Genomic DNA, 26158 nt, shown 5'->3' with positions numbered 1-26158 from the left:
AGATTTCAAGTTACTAGATTTCAGCAACGGTATAATCTGCACAACTATATCTTAGCCTCGAAAACAACCAGAAACTCTGTGAGTATATTAAGAGAGTTTAAAGCACAGATTTATTCTCAATAAACAGAGTTTGAATAATGTGTATGTCTATGTATGTTCACAGAGTTCTAAGGTACAGTAATCACTGTTTGCGCATTAGATTTGTGTGGTGAGGTGCTCACGTTGTGTATTTTCCAAATATAATTGTCAGCAGGACACAGACTTTACCCTCCTAAACTTTGACAGAGGGAATATTTAGTAATTACAACAAAATGCCAAGAGCATCCTATCAAATAATTATTTCTGTTCCTACAGAATAATCCATAAAAGACAAAGACTGTGTATAAACTCTACCTTCTCACACAAAGAGATGCTCTGGATGTAGACATGCAACATAAAAAAGAAGAGAAACGAATTTAGTTGAAAGTTAAATCTGAAAGTCCAACAACTGGAAAAAGATCCAAGACAAAAACATCATAAGACAGTGACACAGGAACTGTTGTTTCAACACTAGTATGCTTTCTCTCCTAGAAAGCAGCTTTAACCAGTAATCAAATAATTGTATTAAACTGAAGGAAAAGTGAAAAATAAAAGCTTCAAAAAATTATTGTCTGTTTAATTCTCATCAAAAATCATTATGCCTCATTAATCCTTCTCTACAACCATCAATGGCAGCCTCTCTTTCCTCATGCAGACAATATACAACACACTCAAAGCATCCCATTTTACCTTGCCATTTATGGAAAATGTAGGTCAATATAAATTATTTGAATTTAGATACCATATGATTAGATACTATAAATGTTTCGGCCAGTATAATTGTTTGATATTGTTCTGTTTCTAGTTATTACCAATTTATGGGGAATGTTTAAATTCTACTTTATTGACATTGGTTTAAACATTTATATAAAAATCAATAGAATCTAACAGACATACATCCACAGACAGTATATTCATTTATTATTGGGGTCTATAATTTATATCTTTGAATTTGTATTTATAATGTTTAATAAAGTGATATAATAATACATCATGACAGAGAATCAGACTCAAAATAAGCCTGGCTTTCGTAATCTTGTTTTATGGAACAGGCCTCTGGCATCCATTATGCAAACTTCTATATGAATAGGTTTCTTATGTATCAAGTGAATAATTTCCCAGGGAAAGAATAAGAATTACTCGGGATGCGAGTCAGTAGTATTCAAGGCCAGACGTGTGTCTTATTTAATTACATTAGGGTCATATTGAAGTGAATAGTTCTCATTTAATCACAGTGTTCTATATTAAGCTCAATATTATTATTAAATCAACAAAGTACAGATGTTTTAAAGTGCCACCAGAAAAGAAACAAATGCATGATGAGAAAATCCACAGAGCAAAGCCATCGATCTGTGTTGTCTGCTTTTCCCGTCACCTGGATGTCTGATGGATCATCTGGAGACGGATCTTTCTGTAAGAGCTTCTTTTGCTGCTTGATATGCTTCAAACTTTTCTCGAAACTCATGCAGAAAGTTATATTGCTGTAACATACAATGATGAATCATTAAGATGACGGGAAATTAAGATGTAGGTACAATGCGTTGCTTCTCACCTTGACTGTCTGAATGGCTCCGCCCCCTCTCAGTTCCCGCAGGATTTCTAATGCTTTACTGGACGTTATGGAGACAGAGAGCTGCAGCAGCAAACATGCAGCAACTATGACAATGAGACACAAATTACATTCCAGCCCCACAGACAGGATACTCTTAACATTACTAATGCACACTACACTGTCCGAGTGTTTGATACTTGCTTAATCCTGATCGTCCCAGGCCTCCATAACAACTGTGAAAGGAAAAAACATCTGACATGAAAATCTGTAAAATGAGCCAGTCTAGTGGGTGACCCAATCATAGGTACCAGATGCTTTTAGACAAGGCTTGCAGTTAAAAAAACGATTAATTCACACTGAACAGAGTAATTGCCGGTTTCACTAACTGTATGACAGTCCTGCGTTGATTCTGCAGGCAGTCCTGCAGTTCTTCAAGTATGCAGCCGCATTGAGAAAGCTCTGGCGCGCCTCCGTCTGGGAAGGGGAGGTGGTGCACCCTGAGCCCACGCTGTGAATAAGCTTCTAATAGACAGGGCACTCTGTAGCGCACCAGCTCTCCTTTGGTGCAAAATACAAACACGTCCTCCACACCCTGATCACACAAGTCCGCTACACACACAAACACACCACAGAGATTAAATACATCTTTCATATCCTAGTGGTTCATAAATGTACATAATCCAGTGGTTTTGCTTTAGGACAGTGGACATCATGGGGGTGAACCAACACAGTACCCAAACAAAACTGCATGTAGTGAATGAGAAATGTTTCATTGTTTCCAAGACCAGCAGTGATATACAACACACAAACATGACACAGACTAATTTGGCATCCAATCTCTTGATTTGTTTATTTTACCACACAAAACACATAGTAGTTGACACAAACCATTCAAACTGGCAAATAGATGTAGAGTTCAATTTGATGCCTTCCAATGTCAACAACAAAACATAAAACTGACTATAATCCAGAATATAAAAGGTTACCTGCTACATATTGTCTGCATTTTTCACTGCTTAGTTTTCATTAAACTAATGTAAGAATGACTCACCAACATCTTTCTGCAGGTTTCTTCTGATATCTTTATATCTGCATCCTGGAATGTGCATTGGTTTTATTTTATGAAACAAACACACACGTCATCATTTATTATTTTATTTATTTTACCTGGTAAGGAACATATACCAAGAGACTGAGAACACTCGACCACTGACAGAGACAACCTGCAAAACACAAGCTCTAGTTACTCCCGATTTGTGTATTTTTGCAGCTGGTAGTTTGTGCTGCTCACCATGAGATCTGGAGAGGTGAAGCTTCTTCCTCACCGAAATCGTCTTCGTCCGATGAATCAAACTCACTCGTCCTCATCGCGTCTACCCTGACGTCAATATCTAAAAAGTGTCCTGTGATCGACGGTTTAAACTGTCATGGTCACCTCCCCTGTTTGGTTGAGAATACATCAATGTCAGTGTATGTATTAAATCAATAACACGCACGCAAACATGCGCTAACGTTTGTGTTTAAATGAAGAAAACATGTCGGTCATAGCGCAAAATAAAAGCACACAGATGCATCGCGTATATTTGCATCATTCCGTGAGTTTAACTGCAAAGCAAGTCTTGTTGTTAGCGAACAAGCTGATCGACAGACAGACAGGTGGCACTTCCGACAAATTCGTAAATGCAAGTTCGTATCATTACTGTTTGCAGTTACATTAAATCTAACAATGCACAATTAATATGCCGGAACATTAACCACAAAGCTATGAAAAATGATCAAATCTCGAACTCACCGAGAAACAGTAGTCATTACTGCGCAGGCGCAGATCTTTTGAAAAGGATTTGAAGAATTCGTCCAATCAGATTGGGTATGCGTAAAAAGACGCGCCCGAGTATAAAAAACACGCCCACTGTCTAGCTTAGCAATTCACTTTACTGCAGGATCTTAATATTGATTAAATATGAACCAATATTTATTATACAGCAGTTGTAAATGGTCCGACAATAAATATATTACAATACAGAAACAAAGCGTCTCCACTTAATATCGTGCATCTCGAATAGGAAAATATTGTGTCCATTCAGACTTATAAATATATTAAATGGTTTGAAATCAGAGGAGTTGAGACATTGAACTAAACATTTGAAAAATATCTCTTTTGTATTATTGAATAACTACTCTGAGCCATATAAATAGTGTAATCAAGGGAATCGCTCTTTTGCTGACTGTGCAAGTGTGCATGAGCTCATGAGCGTCCCCGAGAGACCGGACGGCGCGCGCTGTCGTGTGTTCTGTTCCGCCGCCCGCAGTTAGACACCGAACGGACCGGACATCAGCACACACACGCTCGGGGAGAGACTCGGAACGACAAACATGAGGTCGCTGTGTCATGGAATAACATTTAAACAGAAAAAGAAATCTTGAAATTTGGTTTCTGGTAAGTGAGCGCGCGATCTTGACATTTTCCTACATTTCGATGTAAGAATAAAAAACATGTTTTATGTGAGAATATAATTTGCGCATCATTTTTTCACGCTCTGCTGCAGGGTGTTGCTCTTGGCAGGTCTCTTTCCCTCACCTGGATACGGTGACTGGGCGACCAGCGCAAGGTAAAATAAACAAATATTGCCTTCTACTGTTTGTTTACTGAGCCCTTTGCTAAAACCTTAAACCCTTCTGCTTTATTCATAAAAAATGAGTCATAAATTGCAAAAATAATAAAAACGAACAAAATTGACTGCAAGTGATCATATATATATATATATATATATATATATATATATATGTGCCACTGTATCTATTTCTTTTAAACTAAAGTGTTACACAAATTCTAAGCAAAGTAAGCTGAACTCTAATTGTATGACATATCGCTTATTCCTCCCTGAATCCTTTGTAAGTGGCTTTGGATAAAAGGGTCTGCTAAATGACATAATGTGTCCTCAATATGATTTATGACTGTTTACACTCTTGTTGTAGTCTCATCAGTCACCACTCCTCAGTGTCTACAGACCTTTGAGGCTGTTTGTGTTAAATGATGATTTTGTATCCTCATACAGAGAATGAAATCCCACGAGGGAGACCTGGGGAAAGAGATCTCTAAGGTAAACAAACTTTTAAATATTTTCACATTTTGTAACAGCAGACTGCTGATGAGCTCTTCATCCTGCTCTCACCTGGAGCTTATCCGGATGTGTTCTGACTGTAGGTTCATGGGATGGTGTGTGAGTTGAGGGCAGGGTTTTCTCGAGCGCTGCTGGAGCTCAATCAGATTCAGCAGGGAGACACTGAGCTGCAGAGCCAGCTAGAGGACACGCGACATGGCTGCAACAAGCGTGCTCTTCACCTAGAAAGTCTGGTGCTGTCCCTCAAGGTCAGATCTGTGATGTTTAAATGGTGTCCATTGTAGATCAGATGCACATGTCACATCTCTATTTGACATTTTCTTATATAACACATTGTAAAATACATTTATGCTTAATAGGAGTACCATGGGTGTCCATTGAAACCACTATTTTTGTTTATCTTATTAGGATGAGTTGGAGGAGGTACGTAGTCAGTTTCGTCAGCTCTGTGCGGCACAAGACAGACAACCACCAGAGAATCCCGGAGGAGAAAGGTAAACACACTGTCTGGTTTATTATCTCCATGGGGACAATGTTTTTATAATGTACAAACTGTATATTTTATCCCCTTAACCTAAAGATCATTGAACATTTTTTGTGTTTTTAGATTTAAAAAATGTTATAGTCCTCAAGTTGGTGTGCATTCAGGTTTAGGTCCCCGCCGGGATCTAAAAACAAGGCCACCCACAAACACATTTAAATAGACGTTTACCCAGAGAAAGCATCACATTATAGTATTGTATTTTGTTTTGTTGTGTCTCTTTGTGAATGTAGTAACGGAGTTGATAATAGTAATGGACATTGTGATGGTGCTGCAGTGGCTCCTCCCCCTTCGTCTGTGGATGGAGCTCTTCTTATAAACTGTTACCTGCAGGGCTTAAGAGTGTGGCATGCGGCCAGACAGAATACAGGTGAGGTTACCTAAACGAATTACAAACAAATATATCTCCTATTTACAACATTTTCTTGTAATATTGTTCTGTTTATTAAAGTCCCAGTGAAATAAAAAATGACAATTCTTATTTTTTCAAGAAATATTGCAGCGTTTATAGTAAATAGCTTATCAATGCCGGTCATATTTTTTTAAATTCATGTACCCTCATAATCTTCAGTTAAAATCTGAAAATGCACTTCCGCCCTGAAATGACGTAAATTAGATGGCTTAGGTGGAGCATCCGTTAACTCCTCCCCTTCAACCGTCAGTCTTTTGCCAGTTTCATTTCAAAATATTTTTATACATCCAATCAATTCGCAGTGAAAAAGGCAAGCCATGCCCACAAATTTTCTGCTTTGAAATTCTTTTTCACTCAGAATTGTGTCGAAATACGGAAGTCAAAACGATCGCAACTTCAGATTCACAGGGACTTTAATATTAGGCTCAGATGTTGGAGTTTGTGGCTGTTTGGACAGTGCTCCAGACTCCAGACCCGAGTTCGAGTCCCGGCTTGATGTCCTTTCACGATCCTACTACCCTCTCTCCTCCCAATCACTTCCTGTCTCTCTCCACTATCGTCTTATTAATAAAGGCCTCAAAAAGTATATATAAAAAAATGCTTTAAAAAAATGGCTCAGATGCTCTTTCCTGTCACGTGACACACGGCAGCTTAGGCCGGGGTAAAATCTTCCCCAGACCTTTAAACTCTTCAGTATTTACATGTGGATACTCACCCTTTGTGTTTTTTGTCAGGCAGGAGGCGGGGAGTGGTGGATATGCTTTTGCGATCCGAAAGGGAATATGTATCTAGTTTGAATCAGCTTTTTAACAAATACAAATCAGCACCAGCCAGCGGAACTGAGAAACCGTAAGAAGATAATTCAAATTATTCTGAATATTCATTATCAGTGATTAACATCACACATTGTAAGTTGTTTTGTCAGGAACAGTGTGGAGTTTGTAAAGCATGTTGATCAGATGCTACAACGCCATCTGCTGTTCCGCAACACCCTAGAGGAACGTCTAACCACGGATGAGAGGAGCTGCGCAGCTGCAGAGGCTTTTCTCAACCTCACAGGACAAAATAATGTAATTTACCTAACTGATACTAATAACAATTTATAATTTATTGGTTCAGTGTGCTGAATTATATTCTTCTGCAGAAATCTTTCTCGGAGGCGTATATTGGATATGTGTCTAGTTTGGCAGCCATTCTGACAACAGAGTTCGTCACAAGTTCACCGCACAACAATCCACAAAACTCACAGGCAAGATTTTCCTCTTTCACACGCTTTTAAAAATGCTTGCACACACTGTACTTTAAAGTCACCATGTAATCAAACAGGTGTTTTACACAGCACTATACTGATGTCCAATGGCCAGGTATTTTTAGCCCTCCCCTCCAGGCCCAACTTACAAAGAACCAATCAAAAATTGAATTTTTGGGGCCCTACATTTTCTCTAATCTAAGAAGCCCGTTTCACTCGGATACATGTCACGATACAGAAATTAAGTCAATTGCAACTTCCGTTTCATGGTGACATTAAAAGTAAAATTCTGAAGAGAATCATATATAGGTTGAATCATATATATTTATTGTCATTTCGTGTGATGTTGGTTTTGCTTCTGATAGGAGACGGAGAACTTAAGATTGCTCACACTGTTGTTTGCTCCAGTTTCACGCATCCACACGTACCTGAACATCATACAGGTGAATTACATTCTTGCCGGTTTAAAGGGATTCATTTAATAGACATGCCAGCTAAAGTACTCTATTGTTAAAAGTTCTTCAGATTATGTAATTTTTTTGGTTCAACATTTGTATTTAAATGTTGATAATATTATCTGAAATAAAATAAATTTCACAAATTAAAAAATACATATACTGTATTTATTTCTACCAGGCTCTGTTACACAGTTCGGGTTCTGGGCATGCAGACTGGTGCTCGCTACAGGAAAGTGAGCGGGTGTTGCGGAATCTCTGCACAAGCTGTCACATGACCTTAGAGAAGGGGGGGCCATGGGGAGAGGGGGCGTGTCCTGAACAAGGGTCAATCTTCAGTTTTATATCTATATGTCACACAAGGCTTCAATGCTCCTGAATGTCATATAGTGATCTGACTGGATGAAACCGGTTTGTGGCAGGTGGCTGATGCTAATTTTAGTATGTCTGCAGTTTGAGAAGCAGATGCTGTGCCGAGAGCCCCGACTGTGGCCCTTCCGCCTTTTCCAAGTACTACGCCCGTGCCAACGCAGACACAGCCAACGTCGCAGCGGGCCTGGGTACAGACGTCACTGTTCATCAGAGAAAGTTCTGTCGTGTTGGCCTTTCACAGACGCTACCTCTGCCCAGCGGCATCTTGAGGTAATCCACCTTGTGATAAACTGCATGAACTCAATTTCTCACTTCACCAGAAAACAATGAAGACAAAAGGTTAAGCATGCAGCCATGGTTCTTATATATCTTCGACACAGTCAATGAGGTTCTCACAGTGAAGTAAAAGAATATCAGACAGTTTTAACATCTCATGAAATGTTAAAATACTTCTGTGTTTCTTCAGAAATGTCCGTGAGTATATATCTGAACCGCCCCCTGGTGGCTGGACTGCGCAGTATATGTGGAATGGGCGTGGATGTCACAACCACGCAGGTCCCGTCTGCTCATCCTTCCCTCATCTCCCCATAGAGCCCCGCCGGTTTTTAAATCCTGGACCACCTGTTGGTGGAAACCTTCCCAACGCTGTCAAGAGTCCAAATTCCTCTGCTAATCTTGCCGTACGTGTATGTGGGTCTCCGGGACTCGATGGACGCGTATACACATCTGACCCTCCGCCTCATCGCCTGGATGACGGGGACACAGACTGTGACCTGGCCGATGCGTCCGTCTTTGACTTTTCTTCCGTGACGACCTGCAGCCCTGATGAGACTCTGGAACGGCTCAGGAAAGCAGAGGCATGTAATGAGGAAGATGACGAAGAAGACAGCGAGATTCCAGTTCTCCTCAAACCATCATACACTCATAACACTGCAACCGTGCAGTCGGGGGGGAGCTTATGCATGTGGCAGATTCCAAGACGTGTTCCTATTCCTTCTGAGCTGCGAATTGGAGGGCAGGGAAAAACACGCAACTCAAAAGTACCCAGAATACCCACCAGTGCCTTTCGGCCGATATGGGACCCAACATATTCACAGGTATGAGACGTCACCTAAACATGCAAATACAGTGCCTTTTTTGCTCACCCTAAAGTGTGATAGATGAGTGTGAGTATTTGAGAACATGGTTTTCAGTAACATGAGCCCTTTAAAACAAAGTTAGTTTGATCCTAAAAACATACATAAACAAAGCACTCACCCCTACTTTTCTTTCTCAGGGCGATGTGACTCCTGCAAAAGAGAACTCTGTGACTTTCAGTGCAACCAATCAGATCATTAGTCAGCAGCATCAGCAAGAGTCTGACCAATCACGGTAAGATGTAGAGCCACAACATTAATGCGACTACGTTCAGAAACCATAACAGCTAAACTCACTACATTTCTCAAAATTTTCTTAAACAAAGTGTGACTAATAATAATGATTTATGACAAAAAATGTAAATGGTTTCAGAAGGAGAGCAAATCTCTACTATACCATATTTCAGAGCGTGCTAACATCTGTACACACTTTGTCGCCTTGGAATTATAAGGTTTTATCAGGTTTAAAAATAATCTAAATTGAGTTATTCACATCTTCTTATTGTGACAACTTATTTACATAACATGATGTTTTTTCTTTACGTTGTGTATATTTCAAGCCTTTTTTTGGAAACAAAAAGCTTATCTTTGGAATGGAATGCCAAAACTTTGAAGCTCAATATCTCAAAACTGATCAGAATGCTTATAATTCCAAGTCGGCGATTTTTGCTTTCCGCTAACACATAAATGATTAAAATACTATTAATTGTGCAGACATATTGAAACGTACATAGTGTAAGCAACCAGTGCCAGAAATTACACTCTGGAATCGATTTTCAGGAAGTATTTTTCCTTTAAATATTTAAAAACATTTGTCAAATATCTGAACAATTATGCCAATTACAAATGAACGTAAATAATAACGCTGAATTTAAATAGCATCTTTCTAAAGCTTAAAATGAACAAATTGGACAAAGGAATGAAAAAAGGAAACGCTGCAGCTGTGTAAGGGCATTCTAAAACACAAATCTGTATACGTTTATGTTTCAGGACTGCATATAGAGGTGCTGGTGTTCAGAGAGCTGACGTAGTGTGGCATGACAGTGAAGACAGCGAAGGACCCTGCAGTACAGTCTGACACACTCCCAAAACAAGAGAATAAACAACTGATATTAATGAGAACACACCAGGCAACTAATCTTCTTCAACCTGAAAAATCTGGGTGATGACTGTCTTCACTGTGAACTGACATGTAGCACCAGCATGCTCACACCTGCAGAACATTTTCTTGTGATCACTACTGCAATGTTGATTTTTCAAACAGAACAACAGCATGTTTCATTCGTCAGTGAACAACACTTGTAACAGAATGAATAAACACGCGATCAGAATAATAAAAAATCTTCAGTAGAAAATAAGACTGTGTTTATTAATGAGTCTCATGGAGAACATGGTACAAAAGCAGTTACAGGCTTTGAATGCGTGCGCACACACACAGACAGACACACGCACAGTGAGTTTTTCAGGAATTACTAACACTTCAACCAATTGACCAGTTAACAGCTGTGAACAGCCTCAGTGGGAATGGCTGGGTGGGAGAATACACGTACAGGATGTGACATCACTACAAAACACTGCAGAGTCCCCTATGGCTGATTGCCACGAAGACGGTTTCTGTGGTCACCTCTATAGGAATTGCACTAGTGACGAAGCCCTTCCTGTGTGGACCTGGTTTGGTATCTGGAGAGGACCTGAATGAGAGCAAGAAGCATGATTACAACAGAACATTCTGGTGGGAGCTTTAAGCTCAAAGTCGGGACGCAGACTGATGTTCGTCCCGACCAGCCCAAAATGGGGGACAGCAGGACAGGGTCATAAGGTCACAGGATTGTGAGTTTCAGTCCTCTTTTCTGTAACAGTACTGCCCTAAAGTGCAAAAAGGCCCCAAACACTCACTTAAAGACACACAAACTTCTCACTATTCCACACCAAACTCTCTACAACAGTGTGAATCTGGTAGGTCTCAGACTGAGATTGTCAGTAGATACGTCAGCAACTGTCGGCCATGGCGACCAGGTGGGAAGTGACAGTATAAAGCCAGGGCAGATATCTCACTTTGTACAGAATCCTTGGAGCTCGCTTACACACATGCACCGTGAATAGAGGTGTTACGCAGACATTTGTTCTAAGCATGGACAAGACGAATGGTTTTCAGACAAGTACAGAAAGATGTTAAGTTGTTTTGTTCAGTACTAATTTTGAAGGCACATTAAGAGTCTGGAGCTGAAATCATAGGTCATAAGTATCCGCAGATGGGCTTCTGATGAAACTGTGAGTAGAGGTCGCCTTTGAGGGTCTGGGTTAAGACATCATATTGGCTTTAAATAGTGCGAGGACGAAGTGCACACCTAATGTCAGAATTCACCTGAAGGGTACAATCTCAAGGTCTCGTTAAGGTCACGACTGTGAGTTAAAGGCAACTGAAGAGAGGTGTGCTGTGGGCGTTCGGGTTGAACCCTGGTTGACGTGGTCACATGGGAAGCCAAGACCCTGAACCTGCAACCAAATAAACATCCACAGCTGAGTCTGATGGTGTGAAAGGCCTCAGAGCGGGCATTTCCATTTGCCCACACCAGACACATGACCTTTTGTAGCTCTGAATGCGGACCATGACGACTGGTTTTCAAAAAAGGAAGTGAAAAATGAATGATAATCACATTCCATGTAAGCGCTGACCGTCTTCAGGTTTCTACTATCATCAGATTGTCTGATTCCAGGTTAAACATTGTTAAAAACACATATACACACACACACCTCCCCGTTGTGGGATGTGATTTGCTCTCATGCGTTGTTGTCCCTGTTGTCCACTAGCGAGAGAGTGTGTATGGATGGCTGTGAAAGAGTGTGTGTTGTTTGAGAGAGTTCTCTCTTATAAGTCTTGGGTGGCAGCGCGGGTGTGGAGTTGTGCCGAGGTGGTATGGGAGGGGCTGGAGTGGGCGGGGGTAGGTTGCAAGGCATGGGAGTGCAGGGGCGTCGAGGCACACGTGGAGAGGGTGTGCCTGGGGGCGGAGCACGGGTAGAGGGTGTGCCAGGCGGTGTGTTAGGAGCGCTGCTGAAGTCCCAATGAAAACGGCCCACTGGAGATGGCTGCAGATTCACCGGGTAGTTGATGAAGATCTCGGGTGGCCGCTGTGGAACAGGTGGAGGCGTGTCGGGCATTGGATCGCGAGGAGGAGGGGGAGGAGGGCTCGGGAGAGGTCCGTCTGAAGGACCATTTAACACCGGAACTCGTGGCTGCAAACGAGGCGGAGGCGGCAGTCTCGGAGGAATGGCAGGAGGACTTTCGGCTCTAGAACTCAACTGAAACAAGACAGATTGCAAATTAAATGGATTTGAAAGCACAACATGATCAAAACTCATGAGAGAACGCAAGGACTGTTAATGTCAGTGTGTGGTTGTGTGCGTTACCTTGGTTTCCGAAGACGTGTCTTTCCTGCGGGGTGGCAGCGGAGGGGGTTTTGTTGGCTCATCGCCCGCCAACTGATGTAAACTACCACATGACACAGACTGGAACTCTGAAAAAAGCAAAATATGCATTCAAACAGTTTCTGCCAAAACACATTCAATTAACTTCAATTTTATTTATATAGCGTTTTTCACAATATGCATTGTTACAAAGCAGCTTTACAGGAGAAAATAAGAAAAACTGAAAAAAACAGAACAGTGCAAGATGGAACAAGCCAGATTATTCTAGTAAATAATATCTAATAGGGTCAGTCTCCCGGTGGTTTATTTAGCATGTTATGCATTAAGTGAATGCTTGGCTGAAAAGACGTGCCTTTAATCTAGATTTAAATTCTGAGTGTGTTTGACCGGAGTGTGTTTGTTTATCAGGAAGGCTATTCCAGAGTTTATGTGCTACGTATGAGAAAGCTCAACCCCTTTGGTGGATTTAGTTATTCTAAGTGTTATCAAAAGTCCAGAGTTTTGAGATCTTAGGGAGCGTGATGGGTTGTAGTGTGATACAAGCTCTGTTATGTAGTTAGGGGCTAAACCGTTTAAGGCTTTATAAGTGATTCAAAGAACTTTAAAGTCAATATGATACTTAATGGGTAGCCAGTGAAGGGTTGATAACATTGGGGTTATGTGATCACATTTTCTGGACCTGGTTAGGACTCTGGAAGCTGCATTCTGAACTAACTGTAGTTTGTTTATTGATGATGCAGGACAACCACTAAGTAGTGCATTACAGTAGTCAAGTCTTGAGGTCACAAATGCATGAATTAGCTTCTCTGCATCAGCAACACATAGAATATTTTGTAATTTGGCAACATTTCTAAGGTGGAAGAAGGCTGTTTGTGTGACAATTGAGATGTGACTTCGAAATGACATGTTGCTGTCTAATATAACGCTTAGGGTTTTAACTGTATTTGTTGGAGTAACAGTGTAGCCGTCAATTTGCAGGTTATTATCCGAAAAATTCTGTTTACTGATGAGTATTCTGTTTGGTCTGATAAGTAATATTTCCCCTTTTCAAATGGACAAATTTATGTCTGTCTGGTAAGTAAGATCTGAACCATTGTAGTGCCTGTCGCCTAAATACCGGGACACATCACATTTTTAAATTAAATGTACACTGAACACTCACTGGACTGGGGCAGCAGAACTGGGGCAAATATGCTATTGCTACCTGCAAGGAAACACAAAAACAAACTTTCAGCAAATACTAGGGCAAACATCGCTCTCTTACTTTAACAAAAACTCTCTTACCATAGGAGCTGTTCAAGTCCTGCTCCATGAACACAGAGTTAAGATCAGAGCTGGCAGACTGTGGTGGGGTTGGCGTGTTAGGAGATGTGGGGAGAGACGCGAGGGTCTCAGGTTCTGTCTCTGCAATGCTCCTGAAAGTAATTTTGTGGGGTGGTTCTCTTTCTAATGGGACTGGGTGACCCTTAAGTGTTCCTCCTCCTCCAGCTGTCTGCCGCACTGGCCGAACGCCGGGAGATTTAAGATTATACATTGTCTTTCTGGGCTATAGAAGGTAACACACAAAGATATTAAACACATCAATCAAAGACTATACATGTGTATGCTATTATTAAACAAAATAAACAAATGAAATATGTGTGATCAAAAAGTCTGATTGTATGTAAAAATGCAATGTTTAAAGATAAATTTTAAAACATTTATACAATCTTATGTGTAAGGTTGTGATCTTTCATCTAAATGACTTTAATGAATGCAAGAAGAGCTTTTTATGCAAATCAGTTAAAATGGTCAATGTCACATATTCGCTTATTTGATAAGTGCCCTAGAAATAGCACAAAATCAGAAATTTTTAACTATAATCTTAATCATAGCTAAAATGTTCAGGCTAAATAAGATTATGAATGTATAGATGGTATGCATTGACGTCACTTTCCCACGCAAACATGTCGGGATACGCCCAGCAAAATGTCTGAGGAGAATAGAAGAAACAAAGAAACCAGGACTAAAACACGCAACTGCTTGCTGAAATTACAATCAGCTGGACTCAACGGTGATCCTTACGACTTCCCTACAACATACAAAGGAATCAGGTGTTCCTGGACACTGAAATGTTGCGCGAAATTGCGTTTCCTGATATTGTAAGCAGTCTTTTGCAGATTGTTTTGCCACCCACAGGGGTGCGCTCCGGCATGCTCACGTGGTGTTCACATGGTAAAGTGACGACACTACCATACCCTCTATATTGATTTTAATGAAAACTCACAAATCTGGGTGGCTGTTTGCAGTTCCGTGGTTCTATCTCTAGAGATTTGTTGAACAGATAGTCCGTAAACTCTTTCTCGCTCATGTTTCCCATTGGATTCAGACTCTCAAAATATTTCTGCAAGACCAAAAAGACAAACACTTAATGCTTCCATAAAAGTGAGTAAGAGAAAAAACAAAGAGAGCGAAATAAACATATGAACCTTTATATCATGTTCTACTTTGAGGCAGTAGGGTTGGTTCTGGTACTGCTGGATTTCTCCAGTGATTTCTGCTACTTTGCGTCTCTTGCTGAAGTTGATCAACTCTTTACCATCACGCTTTAGGAAATCTGGGTTTCCTTCCTCAGTTTTCAGAATGTTAGTTAGGTAGATACCTGAATACACAAAACAAACAAACACCTTCAGAATACACAATCACAAAACATGTTTTCTTTTTTGAGATGTGACTAGTTTCAGGGGTCTCAGAATAATTTAAGTAATTTGTTTGAATACATGCCTGAGTATTACTTACCAAAGAAAGGTACACAAGGTGGGTTGATGGATTTGAGCTTGGCGAGGTATTTTTTAAAATGATCCTGACTGAGATCAACAGCGTCCTCTAAAATCCTCCTGTTCCTCTGAGGCACAAGCTGCATACAACAAACATGCAAAAGCACATATTATTAATAATTTCTTTGGCATTCAGACTATGCATGTCTAATAAATCTAGCTAAGCAGGTCACCTCGAAAGTGTGGTCTAGGCGATACACGGGTACTGAGTTGATGGCGCTTACAATCTCCAAAACTCCATTGAAATTATTGAGCTCTTGAAATACCTGCAGAATCTCAATAATACGAGAAAACACAGCAACCCTCTCATCCCAGTTTTCTGCCTCCACTATACACCTAAGAGACAAAATGGATTAAAAAAGAACATTAAAACAATACAAAATGTTGTATTTATCTAATATCTGTTGGGTTAGGACTAGTTTCTCACTTTTCAAACCACAGGGTTAGGTTGGTGGTGTGTCTAATCATCCTCAGTAGGTTGGGAGAATTCTTCTCTTTATCTTCTTTTGTCCAAACGCTTCCTACCAGTTCAGATGGGCGAACGGCTCTAAACACACAAATTCAGAATATGTAACACTCTTTGTTCTTACTCTTAAGTCTCTAGTTGTGATTGGCTGTGTCTTACCTGTACAGATCAGATTCTAGAAGTGTTAACTGCCGGGCAATTTCAATGGGATGAAGGGTCATGAGTTCAAAGCTGTCAATCTGCCCAGGACGGCTGAGGTGCCATTCGATAGGAGGTGGCGGGCTCTCAAAGGTGATGCTGTGACTGATGCCATTAGACTGAGTTTGAATCTTCCGTCTCATGATCTTACTGATAGACTCCACCCACTTACGCATGGATTTACCTGAAAAATATTTACTTGTGAAAAAGATTGTCCAACACATCAATCTCAAGGTGAAGAGCATTTATGTTTGTGAACATGCATTTGAACAGGTCTCATGAATAATGTGTAAGTGTCATGTGTTCTGTATTGGGTCCAGGGTTTATCTTAATGTGAATTTACCTCTAAGCTGTGTGGTGCTGGTGAGGTATTCTTCAAGTCTGCGGCGGAGTTCAGGATCATTCTCAAAGTCATAAAAGTGATGTTCCACCCACTGACGGAACACATTGAGCACCCTAGTGATACACAGATACACACAAACATGTAAATAGACAATATAAGTGATGATGGGCAGCAGGAGTGGATGGGATGAGTTACAAGTTTACAACAATAGATTTACTGAAATGAGCAAAGTAGGAATTAAATAATACAAGGGCAAATCTTTTAAAGAATATTTAAAAAACATTATACTTTGCATAAAATCATTGAAGCCAACATTTAGTATCATACTTCTACAAACCAAGACGGGATTACCGTAACAGGAAGTGTTTACTTTACCTGAGTTGGACAGGTTGCACATATTCTCGTCGAAATCTCTGGAGCTCAGCTGCCATTGGCTGATCTCCGTTCCAAAGCGCTTGCCGGTCTGCCTCTGATGTTTCGGGCTCTGGAATCTCAATCCTGAAACATCATGGTTAAACTAATTAAACTTACATACATAAACATATTAAAAAGATAATAAACATTAGCATGGCATGTGACCAAGTTTTTCTAATATGATTTCTTTTCTATCTGAACAGTGGGAGAGAGGTCAGGAAGCGAAGTGGGAGATAAAGGGGGGAGGGATCAGGAAAGTACCATGAGTCGGGATTCGAACTTGGGTCAGCCCAAGCACAAATGCGGCACATGTCAGAGCACTTACCCACAAGGCTATCGGCCCCGACCAAGAGATAGAAAGTTAAAGAAACTCTGGTGTTTAAATAGTACATGTGAACAATATGCTAAAAAGAGAAGAATGCCCCCTTTAAAAAAGGTTGTGACATGCATAAATGTGTGCAAAGAATAAGAACAAGTGTGTGTATGTGCGTATGTAGGTTTACCTTTCAATCAGTAGTGTGAGCAGGTCTTGTGGTTTACAGAAGGAGCGGTATGTAGTCAGAAAAGTACGCACGAAATTTGGGTCTGTGTGAGAAAAAGATTAACAGCACTTAGCAAGAAATTCTAGGACACAAATAAATGAAAAAACTCACAAATTATCCCAAATACAGATCAATCGGAATAACAGAACAATTAAAGCTACCCATAAGATTTATCAACATTTATCACTTGATTTCCCTAATGATGGTTGTTCATATTTTACTGTGCTTAACCATAACATAGAAAACAAAAGACTTGACATGCTATGATACAGACATATTCCATTCTGTTTTCAGATTTTAGACTGTTCTCTGGCACATTTGAAAATGTATTCTGTACCTGCATACATGTGGTATGTCAGTCTCTCAATGAGCTTGACAACTGTCCCGGCTTTAATAATGGGGATTCCTGTTTTGCGCTGGGCTCCCTCCTCAAACACAATGTTCTCCAAAGAGTCCTGGATGGCAAAGCGGTAGACTTCCAGTGATGGGAGCCTCAGTGGCTGCTCCTGTTCCTCGCGGTACAGGACGGTGTCCACCATGCGATCCAGAGTGGGCCGGTACTGCAAAGTCACCAGCGCAGCCATCCATGCGTTCTTCTCTTCTGACGAACGAGCACAGAACACTGCGCTGCAGTCCTCGCGCCCTAACAGCTCAAATGCATGTCGAAACTCTGACGAATCTTCACGATCTACGATGCGATACTTGCGTAACACAAACTTCTCTTTTAGACGAAACTCTGCCCCACTGCCAGCCCCCGGCAACCGGGAGCTCTGGTTGGCTTTGCAGCTGATCATGAGGCCATCGAACAGAAAATTATGTCGTTCGTGCTTGGCACCAGCGCGTAGGAGCGCCCCCTCCAGGATGAACTGGCTGCAGCACTGACCAATGTCTTTGCCCTCCCAGCCATCAATACTTCTCTGTATGTCATTCATACGTTTTATAGCGGCCTGCTTACTGCGAGATCCACGGTTGTGTAACCGATACAGAGGTTCCCTAGGAAAGAAAACAGTGTGAGCTTTACATACATACATGCATGTATACAGCTGGAATTGTTTGCACTATCTACTGGTCCCAAAAGGTGGCAACTATCATAGTGCTTGATAGTAGGTGACATTAAAAGTATACATTGTATCATGTGTTGCCTGGAATTCAAATCCATGACCTTGGCATTGCTATTGTCAACCTCCACAGGTTGACCTACAGGAAAATTACAATGTGATTACCCTTGTTTGCGCCGTGGTTGGTATTTAGTAAATATGCGGTCGATGCTGCTCTGTAGGTTGAGTAATGCTGTCTGAGCCTGTTTCAAACACTCTCTGTCATCCTGATCCTCACTGCACTCCTGCAATTGCTAAAAAAAAAAAATCAACACATATAACAAACCAGATTACACAGCTGCGGTTTACTGATTGACTCTGTATGTGTTCATAGTTCACCTGTAACAGTTCAAAGTAGTGCATGCAGTGGTAAACTGGAACCATCATCAACTGAGGAAGTACATACTGCACAGCCTCCTTAAAACCTTCTGCGATCGACTGAAACACACACAAAACGAAAGATATAACTCATGTGTGCAGAGATAAATAATAACATCTATCAAATTACAACATTGTTAATCCTATTGTGCTGAATTGAATTGTAAAGTATGAAATGCAATGAGTGTCTTTTTAGTGATTAAACTAGAAATTGTACAGTTCCAACAAAGATGGCAGCATGGAGGCAAAAGTAATGGATTGCAACTTTAATTTAATATGTAACAATTCAAAAACGCTCATCACTTGTAAACTGATCAGAGTTTTATGTTTGGTGCTAACCTGAAAGTGCAGAGCAACATTGGGGCGGGTCATCAGAGTACTGAAATGTTGACAGAATTCTTTAGAGAGGATATCCTGAGACAGCGTCTCATAGGGATCAAACGCCTGCTCCTGAACACAAAATACGCAATAGATTTGTAACATCACTAAGCTGTAAGCCCTCACAGAGGTCTTTGGAGTTGTGAATGATCAGTCTCATACTTTACTCAACTTTCAGTACAGAAGTGTCTGTGTATCTATACCTCAGCAAGATCTTCAAAGCAGCTTCCCACAAGGGGGTGTGGACTTCCATCAGCTGTCATTTCAACAGCATCCTCGATGAGACCCAAAAGTTTCACCGTAAGCTCATGAACCTCCAGAATATTACTGAACACCAGCTCTACGTCCTATCGTAGGGAAACAATGTAAATGTAAATGAAGAGAACGCATTGAAACTCATTTTTATGACCTTTTGTGAATATCTGAATCTTCTCTTTTAGACGAAACTCTGAATCTTTCAATTTTAATATGCATGTAGGCTATTTAAAGCTGAAACTGAAAACATTCTGTGACTTCCCGTATATAATACATAAACATTTCTGAAATTTTGAAGGCAACTAGACAGCCCAATGTCACAAAATCAACACTGGCCTGACTCAAAAATCTTTTCAAAAACTCAAGAAACCAGCAATGCTTGCATTAGCTATCAGCACTAATAATGAAAGTGTTCAAGTTCAGCCAAGTCTGATGAGAGAAGACACTGTGATACTGTTAGCAGCAGTGATTGATTTGCTACAACAGTAAAAGCTCAGAGTCTTAAGCAGTGGTCAGTCTGGTCACAAACATTCACAGCAAACATACACATTAATCATTAATATGGCAAGCCTTTAGGTTTAGATTTAAAGACGAATTATAAACTGCTGAGACATGGATGACATCAGAGGTACCAGAAACTAACGCACATTATCAGCACATTCAAAGACACCGCAGGACACAGAACTCCAAAAGCTAAAAGAAATGCCTCAGGAAGTCAGTGGGGAAGATCAAATGTTCAGATGAAGAATCCAGTTTAATGGAGTTAAACCATAAACTCAAAGTGGTGGATTAAAAAAAGACACTTTGCCTCTGAGTGCCGTGTTTCTTTCTTATTTGGGTTTGGCCATGAGTTCCTGATTCAGTCAAACTGAGAATATCTTTGCCTATTAGAAACCGAGGGGATTCAAACGTATAATGACAATTCCAAAGTGTTACAAAATACCTAATATACATACAGCTGTGAAAATTAAATGATGTGAATTATCGTTTTGTTTGATACAATACTTTTTATTTTGTACTTGTGTATCACATCACATGTTTGCCTTCCTTTTGGTAGCGGTTGGACTGCAACTATGCCTCACCAACAGTTACTATCGCTCATATAAACTTTACAGAGACAACATATGTACTGAACCTGATTAGTCAGGGGAACAAACCTGAGCCGAGAACAGTTTGTTATTGGACAGAAAGGGTTGACGGAACACTTTGATGATAAGATGAAGTTCCCGCAGATACTGGCGTTCCTCAGCGATCTCTAGACGCACCAGGTCATCATATGTGAGTTCACCAGAGGAAGACACCTCCTCTACACTCTGAGAAACCAGTCCCATCTCCTCTTCCTGATCAAACATATCCATTAACACCTGAAAGTACGATGAAAATAATATTTTAACAAAGAAATGGTTATGAGACTTCATATAACAAATTGTGCAACTGAAATTTGAATTAGAATTTCTAAAATAATAGTTTTCATCATAAACAAGGGTGCTGCTACATCTTAGTGCTGCATTCCACACCATTGATCACAGCACGCTCCTACATAGACTCGAAAATGATGTCGGTATTAAGCTTTGAAATGGCTTAGATCTTATTTATGCGACTGTTTTAAATATGTAGCAATAAACAATGAGGTATCACGCAAATCGCAAGTCCAGTACGGGGCTCAGTCTTAGGGCCTATGCTCTTCGCATTATACATGCTACCTCTAGGAGATATAATAAAGTGACATGGAGTAAGCTTTCACTGTCATGCTGATGATAAGCAACTTTATATTTCCTCGAAGCCTCATGAAACACAGCAATTCCATCGAATAGTGGAATGCATAGTCGATATAAAAAAGTTTTTTCCATCTTAGAAATATATCTAAACTACGTCATATGCTGTCACCATCAGATGCAGAGAAGCTAATTCATGCCTTTATGACATCAAGACTAGATTACTGTAATGCACTATTAGGTGGTTGCCCTGCAGGCCTATTAAAAAAACTCCAACTGGTGCAGAACAGTACTCTACTCTCAGCCAGTCTTGTCTCATTGTTCCAAGGTTACTAGAGCGGGCAGGAGGCAATCCATACACAAACCTGACAAATGCTGTGATGATAGAGCTGAACGAAGGATGTGGCGACTCAAATAATCTTAATAGCGGCTGAAGTTTTGTAATGATAATCTTAACTTTATCTAACTTTTTTTATTTTGCCTTGTTGTGCAAGCACTGTCGAGCATTTGCAGAGGCTGCAGCTTTTGCCAGAGGGGAACTGGAATCCCCTGGTTAGGCCTGGTTTCCCTCTGAGTTTTTTTTTTCCTCCTCCAATGGCGTTTTGGGTTCCTCGCCACAGTTTGCAGACTGTTTTGCACTATTTGCCTGGCCGGGGGGCTGCTAGAATTTTAAAGTCTTATTTAATTAACACTGCATATAGGAATTTACCATGTGTCTGATATTTGACCTGTGTTTTGACTTGCATAACCTTTTATGTTTTGCTTATAGTCAAAGTTTTCTTGTACAGCTGCTTTGTAACAATGAAAATTGTAAAAAGCGCTATGTAAATAAAGCTAACTTGACAATCTATCTATAGGACTGTTGGAAAAATAGTGTTCATATTTTAGAAAAGTCCAAATTATGCAATGTCTAAAGCTGCTTAAAAAATTGTGCTAGATCACCCAAAATCTACAGTCTTTTATTCCCTAAGAAACAGTTACTTTTCTACACACACACACCTGGATGCACACACACAAATTTCTGACCTTGTCGGCACACATGGAGACCGTGATGTCTTGCTGGCTGATCTCATAATGTCGAATGTTGCTCACGTAGTTTCCAGCCAGTTTAAGGATGTCGGCTGAGATGTACTCCAACACAGCGACAATGTACAGACACACGTGGTAGTCGATCTTATATCCCAGAACCTCCTGGACACACAGTACCTGATGTGTGAGTTTTGAAAGGATAATGAAGTTGTATATTTAGTGTTTAAGTTTTTCACACCTTCAGTAGTGGATGTATTTTATCCACTGGCAGCAGAAGTGGGTTCCTTCGTTTGCGTTTTTCTATCGCAGCCTGAGCGTCTGACATGGCCCATTTATCGATAGGATTTGGGAACGTCTTCTGGACACGCTCCTGCAAGCACATCAAACCGATCAAGTCACAAAGCTGTTCCTGGTGCAATTATACAGCTGGATTGTGTGCATGTGTTCGCAAAAATGTCATGGACAAAATAAAGAGAACATTTTAAGATTATATCAGTTTAACTGAATTTACAATTAATATCAATTTGGGTAATTTAAGATTTTGTTCATTCTGTGAACTACTTACAATATGTCTCCCAAATTCCACATAAAAATAGTTTCTATTTGTATGAGTTTTTAGAAAATGAAAACTGGAGAAATTGGTCTGAATTACAGAAAAGATGCTCTGCAATTTTAAACCGAAAATAAAGTTGATATTTACTTTTAATCAACACAACAGTAATATATTATATTTTAACAAAATTGGGGAGGAGCAAGTGCAGATAACTAACCCGGCTGGCTTCCTATAACCAATCATCTTTTAGCTAGAGAGAAAACCCCAACGAATAGACAAGTCTTCTTACCCTCATTCTCTCCACATTTTTAAGGGGCGGGCGCTCAGAGTTTGGAGGCACCACAGAGCTCGGAGCCCTCTCCCCGGGACAGCATGCCAAATACGCATTATATCCATCCCCTCTCTGTAGTTATTATACACGAGGCGAACTCGTGAATTGTACATGCAAAGTTAACTATTTATAAAGTCAAACTATTTGTTTATGTGATAACCTTTGTTTTCAATCACAGTTATTATGTGTATTGTAATGCTGTCAAAGCTTTTGTCTTCATGTCAATCTCGAGGTTGGATTTTTTTTATTCAACAGACACTCGACTTGAATGGCCACAATGCATCTACAAATGTTGATGCTGAAAATTTGGAATGGTCTTTCACTTTTTCCTTGGCTATGTATAATGCCCAGACCCAATGAGTGAATGTACCTCAACATCAGCTATAGTTCTGGGCTGTGTAACACACAACTTGTTCAGTAGCTGTAGGATGAGAGCCTCAATGTGCTGAAGTGCGTCTTCCTTAGCCGACAGGTTTGGATGCACTTGTACCTGCACCTGTACATAAAACAAATCGTGGAACAGGAATGTTGAAGGAACTTCAAATAAACAGTAAACACATTTGACTACATCAGATGTTCCTGCTCAATGTGTACAGTAAAGAAGTCTTGGATCTCCCTCTCACACATATACAGCAGACAAACACACCACAAGAAACCAAACAAAGACAGCATGACATCATCAGACACACGCACGCCGGTACATAACATACACACACCCCTTTAGCTCTCAGTTGGGTGGACAAATTCAAAAACTCTCCTTCCCAATTTAAATCCCCCACCCCACCTTAATAGTCTGTGTCTTTAAATAGGAATGTGGTCCGTTCAGGTACTGTGGCTAAACCAGTTAGTGTGAGAGTGTGAGAGTGAGAGAGTGAGAGAGAGTGAGAGAGAGAGAGAGAGAGATCCAAACTGTAAGCAGTTGAGAGCAAGTGCATGTGTGCTACAACAGGTGAATGTTGTGAGGTTAAAGGTTAGGTTAAACCACAGGTTTAATTCACTTCTACTGTCAAACAGCAAAATACAGACCAAGAACACAAGCAAATGCATACACATACATAAATATACAGATGAGAGATGGGTTCTGCTTTCTGCTATAGTGTCTGGTTACATGCCGTCCTCCATTAGGCACTGAGAGCTGCTCTACTGGGAGCCCATAACACACACACAAATACACACACACCGAGATACAAACACACACTCTACCCCACTGTCTTCTCCAGGGATGGGGGGATGATAGTAGCAGACAGAGAAGTATTGATGTGGAGAATGGGAGAGTAGGCAGAGAAAATGAGAGATGAGAAAGAGAGAGAGTGTAAATCTAGAGTGAAAAACATACAGGACAAGAACAAGAGTATCATCTCCGGATTTGAAGAGACTCTATACATTTTCATCTAGAAGCACTGGATTTGCAAGAATGGATCTGAATGATATATTAGATCAATGCATTCTTTCTTTGTTTCAAACTAAAATGAACATGTTGAATGCTGGAAATAGCTGGAAATGTGTTGTTAATAATTGAAGTGTGTCAAAGTTTTTTATAAGGGGTTGTTTGGCCGAGATGTTGGAAATATCACCACCATAGGATAGGATTTAGCTACTCAAACACTCACACACACGCACGCACGCACGCACGCACACAACACCCTCCTCTCAGGTGTACCTGATGGTGAGGACATACTGTTTGACATCTTAATACGAATCTTGCAGCGATGACAAGAATATGAGCAGGATTCGAGAAATTAAATAAAATAACAATAATCGTATGCAAACATAACATATCTACAAACTCTCATGGACGTACTCAGAGGTTTTGCATAACAGTAATAAACAGGTCTGGTAGGTAAAGTTAAAAGCAAACGAAGCGAGTTTGTATGGCAAAGTATGAACCTATATAATGTTTACACCCTTATCGATTCTAAACAACAACCGCATTTTCTGCGGCTCTCGTACAGCTGCATCCTTCAGAAACATCAAAACAGCGCAACACAAAACAGCTGTGCAAAACACAGTGTACGAAAACAGGCTTGACTTTTGAGAACCATCCCGTTCAGTTCTGCAGAGTTGTCTTTAAAAACTTACTGAAGCGCCGACGCTCTTCTACCTTGGAATTCGCTATCAACTATTTACACAGAAATCACGCACAAAAGGGCTCCGTTTGGTGTCTGTTTGGGTCAGTACCTTTCGCAGCGCCTGTACGAACAGGCCTCGCCATCTCGCGCTGCTCTCCTCGCTGGAATTGAAGTCGTGTTGCATGCCTGCGGCCGCCGTGCGCGCTGCTCCGCATCGGCCCCGCGCGCTCCCAGTACCGGGAACAACCACCTAACTTTAACCGCTCTCTTTCACGGCACGAAAATGAAACTCTATCACATTTACGGGTCAGCGAGACTTTTGGACATATCCTTTTATTGGGCTTAAGTCAAATAAAAAACACGAGTCGACTCAAAGAGTGAAAGTGTCTGCGTCTCGTCCTGTCAGATCCGTTGATGTGTCGCGGGTGTATCGCGCTACGCTCGAGCGCTAATTAGCCGCTAACACACACCGAGATTAGCCGCACATGCTAAACGGACCGCTCGCCCAGCTGCTCAAACGGGACAGTCGCCGATTATAACATCTCCTTCAGCGGGATGTCATGTCGTTGACACTTGGGAAGCGTTTAAAAAGAAGGGCCGAGTATCGTCCGGCTGCTGTTTCTGTCGCTATGTTATGTCAGCCGTTAACAGCAGCACATCTGGTGGCGCGCAGCTCTGTGGCCTCGAGACTTCTCATGAAGCGCGCGAGCAAGAGTTTCTCCAGCGCGAGACTGTCATGTTGTGAGAGTCCGTCGGTCGGGCATGTTCCAACAGCACAAACGAGCCGACGCTGCTTCGTCTAAATCCGTTATATTCCGATGAGAAGTGGCGTCGTGCTAATGTCGTTGTTTTTGTTATTGGCAACGTTCGACTCGTCCCGATTCAACTCGGCTGTGCTGCGCTCTCGTGTCCATGACGGTGTAATCACAGCTGCTCACTGCGCGCGCTTCCCGCATCTGCGCAGCCCAGAGGGAGGGATCGCGCGCTGCGTGTGAGCGGAGTTCCCGAACGCAGAACGATAGCGCGTACATCTTCATTCCTTATTCGATGACTAAACTGTTAATATAAGTGACGCTTATGTTTTTGTAGTTGAGTAAATACTGTACAATTGTAAAAGTTTTTTTTTAACATTTTAAAATAGCAACTGCCGGTGGTGCTTTCGAGAGTTATTTCAGATATCATTTTCGTTCCTCTAGTACTTTGAGTGTAAAAATACCCCCAAATTTCCAGA

General features: G+C 40.9%; 3 protein-coding genes across 3 annotated transcripts; 1 reads left to right on the top strand and 2 right to left on the bottom strand.

Annotated features, from left to right (window-relative positions):
• Positions 1-84: 84 nt before the first annotated feature.
• On the bottom strand, positions 85-4219 carry cdkn3 (cyclin dependent kinase inhibitor 3). The gene is made up of 8 exons (XM_079473538.1): positions 3423-4219; positions 2922-3070; positions 2798-2853; positions 2682-2726; positions 2017-2239; positions 1832-1863; positions 1631-1734; positions 85-1559 (listed from the first exon to the last, which is right to left on the bottom strand). The coding sequence occupies exons 2-8, from the start codon at positions 2996-2998 to the stop codon at positions 1470-1472; spliced, it is 627 nt and encodes a 208-aa protein (XP_079329664.1). The 5' UTR covers positions 2999-3070; positions 3423-4219; the 3' UTR covers positions 85-1469.
• Positions 3865-10268, top strand: LOC306903964 (uncharacterized protein). Its single transcript, XM_079473534.1, has 15 exons — positions 3865-4067; positions 4177-4239; positions 4687-4731; positions 4836-5000; positions 5161-5246; positions 5527-5663; positions 6440-6554; positions 6631-6775; positions 6850-6954; positions 7320-7397; positions 7591-7736; positions 7863-8051; positions 8248-8878; positions 9058-9152; positions 9908-10268. The coding sequence occupies exons 3-15, from the start codon at positions 4690-4692 to the stop codon at positions 9993-9995; spliced, it is 2022 nt and encodes a 673-aa protein (XP_079329660.1). The 5' UTR covers positions 3865-4067; positions 4177-4239; positions 4687-4689; the 3' UTR covers positions 9996-10268.
• Positions 10261-25887, bottom strand: sos2 (son of sevenless homolog 2). The gene is made up of 23 exons (XM_079473529.1): positions 25037-25887; positions 23229-23354; positions 22213-22344; positions 21972-22136; positions 20388-20594; positions 19179-19322; positions 18937-19047; positions 18559-18657; positions 18346-18473; positions 17460-18115; positions 17084-17165; positions 16542-16664; positions 16167-16279; positions 15785-16007; positions 15587-15706; positions 15333-15495; positions 15122-15239; positions 14812-14984; positions 14610-14726; positions 13628-13889; positions 13506-13547; positions 12326-12432; positions 10261-12217 (listed from the first exon to the last, which is right to left on the bottom strand). The coding sequence occupies exons 1-23, from the start codon at positions 25109-25111 to the stop codon at positions 11699-11701; spliced, it is 4005 nt and encodes a 1334-aa protein (XP_079329655.1). The 5' UTR covers positions 25112-25887; the 3' UTR covers positions 10261-11698.
• Between the last annotated feature and the right edge of the window lie 271 nt (positions 25888-26158).

Source organism: Barbatula barbatula (assembly GCF_947034865.1).
Source record: "Barbatula barbatula genome assembly, chromosome: 14".
NCBI classification, from domain to species: Eukaryota; Metazoa; Chordata; class Actinopteri; order Cypriniformes; family Nemacheilidae; genus Barbatula; species Barbatula barbatula.
The sequence above is the reverse complement of the archived record's forward strand: the minus strand, read 5'-3'. Positions and strand labels throughout refer to the sequence as shown.